Source organism: Bidens hawaiensis, unplaced genomic scaffold, assembly GCF_021521415.1.
Source record: "Bidens hawaiensis isolate Kalapana, Puna unplaced genomic scaffold, B.hawaiensis_p1.1 tig00037649_1, whole genome shotgun sequence".
NCBI classification, from domain to species: domain Eukaryota; kingdom Viridiplantae; phylum Streptophyta; class Magnoliopsida; order Asterales; family Asteraceae; genus Bidens; species Bidens hawaiensis.
Genome location: NW_027496582.1, coordinates 71131 through 77707, shown reverse-complemented (window position 1 = coordinate 77707; position 6577 = coordinate 71131). Strand labels below are relative to the sequence as shown.

The window sequence follows — 6577 nt, the reverse complement described above, 5'->3', positions numbered from 1 at the left end:
AGTTTTAGTTTTATTTCCTTTGAAATCAACATTCATTTGTATTATTAATTATTATGAAAAAAGAACTTACAAATACTGATTGAATATTTAAATATTTGGTTTTATTTCCTTTGTCGGTTATTTTGCTTATTGTTACTTAAGTTCTAATTAAAAATTTATATTTATATGTATTTCACTATATTAAATATAAATACCTAATTATACAATAAATCACAAGCACACAGTTCAGTTTACAACAATAATGCGCACATATGTAGCAATGATGGTTTATTGCTACATTAGTTCATATACGGTTTCTGAGCTAATATCCAGTAATCTCAAAGTGATCTACAAATATATTTGCAAATAAGAACAAGATTAAAAAAAGCGAGAAATTGAAAAATAAAAAAAATCTTCATCAAAAAATCTTTATTTTGATCTTCATTTAGCTTCAAAGCTAACTCTTCACTTGTTTGAAGTAAACAGCGAGTAGCAACTGGTTCTTGATAGGAACTTTCCATGGCTAGGTACATCCATTAACAGGAAATCCAGTTGTGCAGTTTTCTAAAGTCGGTCCTAGGATCAATTTTCCAACAATCTCCCTCAATTGATGATTCTAAAACCTATAGCGTACACTTTTTCAGGCTTCGAATAACATTAGCACAAGCCTATAGTTTTGACTTCAGCAAACGTGAATGCATTCCTACAACTGCTATGGTGATGAAAGCTCTTAGACTTGCATCATTACATGCCATTTGATAGCTAAGGAAGCAAGATCACTTAGAAGCTCCATGTACATTCATGTATTAATTGGGATGAGCTTAAAAAGATATTTCATTGGCTCTTCTAGTTAGCCTTTGATTTTTCTGTTAGGTCTCTGAAGTTTGGTAATCAGAATCGATGAGCACAAATAATATTTTAGATCATATGCTCGATTCTTATAATTCTCATTAGCTCGAAAAATTACAATACAAAATTCATCTTAATGATATAACACACAAGCTCGGGTATATATACTAATTTAGATTTCAAAACCCAACTAGACTAGAATACAAATACCATAATCATATTCAAATACTAATTGGTAAAAACAAAATCTAAATAATAATTAATAAATAAATTCATTGTTGTCCAAGTCATTGGCTCGACTTATTTACCAAGTAATTTATTACATGTAGACAAAGTCACGTGCACAACTTGAAAAACAAGACACCAGCCCATCATAGGCTCGATGAGTCGGCCCAATGGAAATTACGTCTAACAATCACCCCTAATTTTCACTAAAAATAGGTGGTTCTTTAACTTCTAGCATGTCTTTTTTGTCTCAATTCTCCCTTTCTTTTATGCCTGATGTTTCGACATAACTCGCCGGTTCACCATCTTGGGCTAAAAGTAATTTCGGGTCATTAAAATTGTTTTCTCTTCCTCGCTCGATATGAACCTTTCAATCAAACATAAAATAATTAATTTTCTTTGGAAAAGTGGTGGTTCGAGTCAGCCGTCTCAGGGTGGATGGACCTGGATCAGTTTGCATACCAGACAAAGAAAATACCGGACCTTCAGCTTGGGCTGTAACATTCTGTGCAGCCCTACTCGGGCTTATCTAAAGCAAATTTACTTGGTTTTTCAGATTTTTTCAACCCGGTTCCACCCTCTTTTCTAAAAAAAAATTATATATCGAGAAACATGTATTTGGTTTTGAACCGGGTCGTACTTCCGGTATACCTTTTTTCTGGGTTCGGTACCGAGATTAACCATATGGGTACTTCGGTCATCAAACTTTTTAACCGAAGAAATTGATAGTGAACACATTGGTGTTTCAACTCGACACCTAACCTTGTGCAACCGATTTCTTGACCTAATCGATTTCATAATCACCTTTTTCGATTTGTCAAGAACTAAAAGTTGGTCATCCTTCATAATCACCTTGCACCCATGTTCGGTTGCTTGTCCCAAACTTAAAACACTGCTCGTTAAGTTCGGGATAAATAAACGTTTGAGATAATTCTCTCAATATCATCATCACAAATAATTGCAATGGAGCCTTTTCCTTAGATGTCAACACACGAATTATCACAAAAACGCACCTGCCCAACAACAGTTTCATCTAATCAGAAAATAAGATTTCATACCTGTAATATGATTGTTCGCCCCGTTATCGAGGTACTAAAAACCATTCTCCACCGTTCCAATTCGTATCGCTTAGGATGCATGTTTTCTTCATTCAACATGACTTGATCATTAATGGTTTCTTCATAAAAACTTCCTTCTTTGTTGTTGGTTCGTTTTCTTCGGTTAAATTTGCTTCGACCCGTTTTCCTTTTCTTTTTAGGCATACTGAAGCGAAGTGACCCATCTCGTCACCTCGAAAACATTGAACTCCTGAATAATCCCTTTTTCTTCCACAAATTACCTTCTTTGTTTCGGTCACCTTTTAAGTCATCACGAGATTACTCATATTTCTCCTTTACCCTTCCCTTTAACTTTCCAGCTTTAGCCCTATTGAACAGTAACTTCCCATGACTCTCGGTTTCATCATCAACACTGTTCACACGATCTTCAAAAGCATTAAGACGCCCGACTATTTTTTCAAACTTGAGTGTCTTGAGATCTATCATTTGCTCGATAGAAGCTACAATATTTATGAATCTTTTTGGCATGCCAGCAAAAAACTTTCTCACCGGTCTAGTTTCATCTATGGAGGAACCAAGTGCTGCAAATTTAGTTGCTAAACCGGATGCTCTCCCCAAAAAATCGTCTATAGACTCGGAATCCTTCATCTTCATTCCTCCTAATTCGGTTATTAGGGTATGTAGACGTGCTTCTACAACCCTCTCCACTCCAACACATCGGGTTTTTATGGCATTTCAAATCTCTTTAGTTGTATCGTATTGGGCTACTTGCATGATTTGATCTTCCGGTATGGATTGAAAGAAAAGAGCGATGGCGGCACCATTCTTCTTCTCGTCCGTACTTCCCGGCTCAATAACATCCCATATTATGTGGTATCGGAACACTGCTTCGATCCGGACAACCAACATGGTGTAATTTTTTTTGGTTAGCATCGGACATTGTAGAAAAATAGTGGTTTGATTACTAGATTGGCTTGTCATGGTTCGTCTCCGACTGTAGGTTTGCCGGAATCTTGATTCGATCTTGAAACAGAACTTGTGTAATCAAAAAAGGAAGAACGTTGTCTTTCCTTGTCAGGTTATTGTCAATCTTAACAGTAAGAAGATTTTGAAGAATTTGAGTCGATCTTGATTAATTATGATTTTCGGATCTAGAAAAATCATCGTCGTAAACAGCTGTCGTTTAAATAGAGAACTGAGTGGTGGAATTAATTCCACTTAGAATTAATTCGTGAGTTGTTTTTGAATCAATTTGTACACCACTGATTGGTTGAATTAGTTCACAGAAAACAATTTAGTTGTTGAATAAAAATGATCTCCCTGGGTCTTGAGATAATTAAAGAACTGACGACAGGTGTTGAACAAAATTAAATAGTTCTTCAAGCAGCGACAAAAAACTTCCGTCAATTCTTGTTTCATAAAGAAAAGTCTTCAAGCAGCAACAAAAAAGGTTTCATCAATGTTGAATATATACCAACGAACTCTTTTTTTGTAAACTGAGCTCTGATACCAATTGAAGTTTGGTAACCAGATTCAATGAGCACAAATAATATTTTAGATCATAAGCTCGATCTTTGTAGTTCTCATTAGCTCAAAACCCACAAGCTCAGGTATATAGGGGGTGTTTGGGATTCCTTATTTTATCTTCTTATAACTTTTCATTAAGTTAATAAGTTACAAAAGTGTAGCTTTTGGAATTTTTCCTCTCACAATATAAGCAATCCTAAACACCTTATTACTTATCAAAAAGTTTATAAGTTATAAATTGGTGAAAATAAGCAATCCCAAACACCCCCATATACTAATTTAGATTTCAAAACCCAACTAGACTAAAATACAAATACCATAATCATAGTCAAATACTAATTGGTAAAAACAAATCTGAATAATAATTAATTAATAAATAAATTCCTTATTGTCCAAGTCATTGGCTCAACTTGTTCATCAAGTAATTTATTTCATGTAGACCAAGTCACGTGCTCAACTTGATAAACAAGACACCAACTCATCATAGGCTCGATGAGTCGGCCCAATAGAAATTATGTCCAACGGTCTCTTCCTAGGCATAGTCTTTAGTCTATTGTAAAAGTAAGGTGTTAATCTATGTTCAAATTTGGCTTAAAACCATAGGTCATATTGCTTCTGTCTTAATTCAAGTTGAGAACACTAACCTTGACCGTAAGTAGTTAGGGCCTAACCTTGACAACTCGAGCCTTGATCAGTTTGAGAACAGGGTCCTTGTGATCACCATGCTCTTGTTTAACAACCCATATAAATTCTATCTTTTTTTGTTAATCTCATCGTGTTCTAAAGCTACCATAAGCATTTCATTCTCTAAACCTCACCTTGCAGTATCCCCGATCTTTTGTTACCCATATTATTGACATAATTCTTACCCATCAAAGAAGCCCGCGTTGCTTGAAGTAGTATTATTTATATTAACTTCGGCAAGACATATTCAAATACTTCAATTCTCTTTTCTCTTTCTTCTGCATCAAAACATTTTGATTGGTTCTTTGAATGATATCTTATTTACCCTTATATTTTCCCTATATATGTTAGTATCTAGTTGAGTTTCTTAGATGCTTGGTTTTGATTACGAAAATCATCAATATTTAGGCTCGTACCAACATGTTCTTGGTATTTTGGAACTTGATCCGTAGCACCATCAGTTGTAATTGTTAATATCGATGGTTTAGAATTGTTAGTTTTGACTTTTGATGATCTTTGAACTTTGGTTTATGTTGGTTCTAATTATATAGGGGCTTCTTCGTAGCATCTTTTGACTTCTTATTAATTAGCTTCTTCACATGCTTTTTTATGAATTTCATAAGTATGAGCCCTTATAGAACTATCTAGTACTCTAACATCCTTTTTGGTATTATCACCATAGTTGTAGATGACTAGATGGGTGGTGGAGGCAATTTTACTAATCATGGAACCAAGATGGTTTCTTGTCCATATTTGTTCTCTTCTAAGCTATGCCAAAGGGTAACATCCTAATTTTGTTTATATAAAGACCTAATTACAAATTTTGTCCTTTAAAATAAGACGAATTACGGTTCGTGTCCTTTTTTTATTTCCTTGCTGGCGGTGTACTTTAAACTTTTTTTTTCTACAAGTTTTGTCCTTTACGTTAACTGTGTTAGAAAAAGTCAGTTAAATCCCCTCACGTGAGGTGCATGTGAGGGCATATTGGTCTTTTTGCCTACCCTGCAACTTCTTCTTCTTCTTCATTTTGCAGATCTTTACCTACCCCTCCTTTCTCTCTTATTTCTCTCTCTACGCCACCACCATCACCATACCACAACCACTCCGCCCATGGATATCCTCAAACACCATCACCATCACCACCGCCACCACAGCTCCAGCTCCGACCACTCCTATGACGCAGACGCCGCCACAGCTCTGCCACCAGCCACTCCGGCCATGAATTAAGATCTGCGATTTCGATTTTTCAGATCTGCGACCACCAACCACAGCTCCGTACACCGCCGCCACCAACCACTCCGGCCACCACCACAGCTCCGCCACCACCGCTCCATCTCCGTCACTGCTTATTCGCCACCACCACAGCTCCGCCACCACCGCTCCAGCTCCGACCACTCCTATGACGCCGACACGAGTTGTGTGGTCCACTCGGGTATTTGCACAACCGAAAAACCGACAATTCTCATGAAAGAAAGTGTGGTCGTTGAGGAGTCAGCGAAAAAGTCAAAGAGGAAGCCGTTTAAGGGACTTGATGGTTTTATGAAATGGAAAAAGAGCGATGATTTGGAGAAGGATACAGTTCCGTTATCGTTAAATGATTCGGCTAAAGAAACTTACAAAGGCATTCATGAGGGGACAGATTCTAAAATGAAAAGAAAATTGCATACAGACGGCTCATCTTCTGATTTCTTTGTTGATAAGGTGATTTAATTTTAAAAAAGTTGTTTTATTTGATCTGAGTTATGTGTTTTGTTGTGCTTATGCATATGTTTTTCGCAGGTCTTAGGAGATAAAATCAAGAAGGAGCTAATGAAAACAAAATCCGAACTTCAGTTATCGTAAGCGATCTTGTTGTTGTTCTTGAAACATGATCTTGATTTACTTTCTTGATGCAAAGTATTTAACTACAATATTTGCAAAATCTTTCAGGGATGATCAAATTGAAGTGATTTCAACTCGGCTTCCTATCGATAAAACTGACCTGAAGAAGTGGACCACACAACTCGTGTCGGCGTCATAGGAGTGGTCGGAGCTGGAGCGGTGGTGGCGAATAAGCAGTGACGGAGATGGAGCGGTGGTGGCGGAGCTGTGGTGGTGGCCGGAGTGGTTGGTGGCGGCGGTGTACGGAGCTGTGGTTGGTGGTCGCAGATCTGAAAAATCGAAATCGCAGATCTTAATTCATGGCCGGAGTGGCTGGTGGCAGAGCTGTGGCGGCGTCTGCGTCATAGGAGTGGTCGGAGCTGGAGCTGTGGTGG

General features: G+C 37.2%; 2 protein-coding genes across 2 annotated transcripts; one reads left to right on the top strand and one right to left on the bottom strand.

The window, feature by feature from the left end:
* Window positions 1–2429: 2429 nt before the first annotated feature.
* Window positions 2430–2759, bottom strand: LOC143589604 (uncharacterized). The gene has a single exon (XM_077070322.1). It carries the CDS (start codon window positions 2757–2759, stop codon window positions 2430–2432), a length of 330 nt encoding a protein of 109 aa, XP_076926437.1.
* Window positions 2760–2922: 163 nt separating this feature from the next.
* LOC143589603 (uncharacterized) lies at window positions 2923–6342 on the top strand. The gene is made up of 4 exons (XM_077070321.1): window positions 2923–3023; window positions 5573–6023; window positions 6102–6160; window positions 6252–6342. Exons 1-4 carry the CDS (start codon window positions 2923–2925, stop codon window positions 6340–6342), a joined length of 702 nt encoding a protein of 233 aa, XP_076926436.1.
* The last annotated feature ends 235 nt before the right edge of the window (window positions 6343–6577 follow it).

Coding starts and splice junctions, on each gene's coding strand:
- LOC143589604 (XM_077070322.1), bottom strand. CDS start 2,759: ATGAAGGATTCCGAGTCTATAGACGATTTTTTGGGGAGAGCATCCGGT.
- LOC143589603 (XM_077070321.1), top strand. CDS start 2,923: ATGGCGGCACCATTCTTCTTCTCGTCCGTACTTCCCGGCTCAATAACA. Junction 6,024..6,101: donor CTGATTTCTTTGTTGATAAG/GTGATTTAATTT, acceptor TGTTTTTCGCAG/GTCTTAGGAGATAAAATCAA. Junction 6,161..6,251: donor AAATCCGAACTTCAGTTATC/GTAAGCGATCTT, acceptor AAAATCTTTCAG/GGATGATCAAATTGAAGTGA.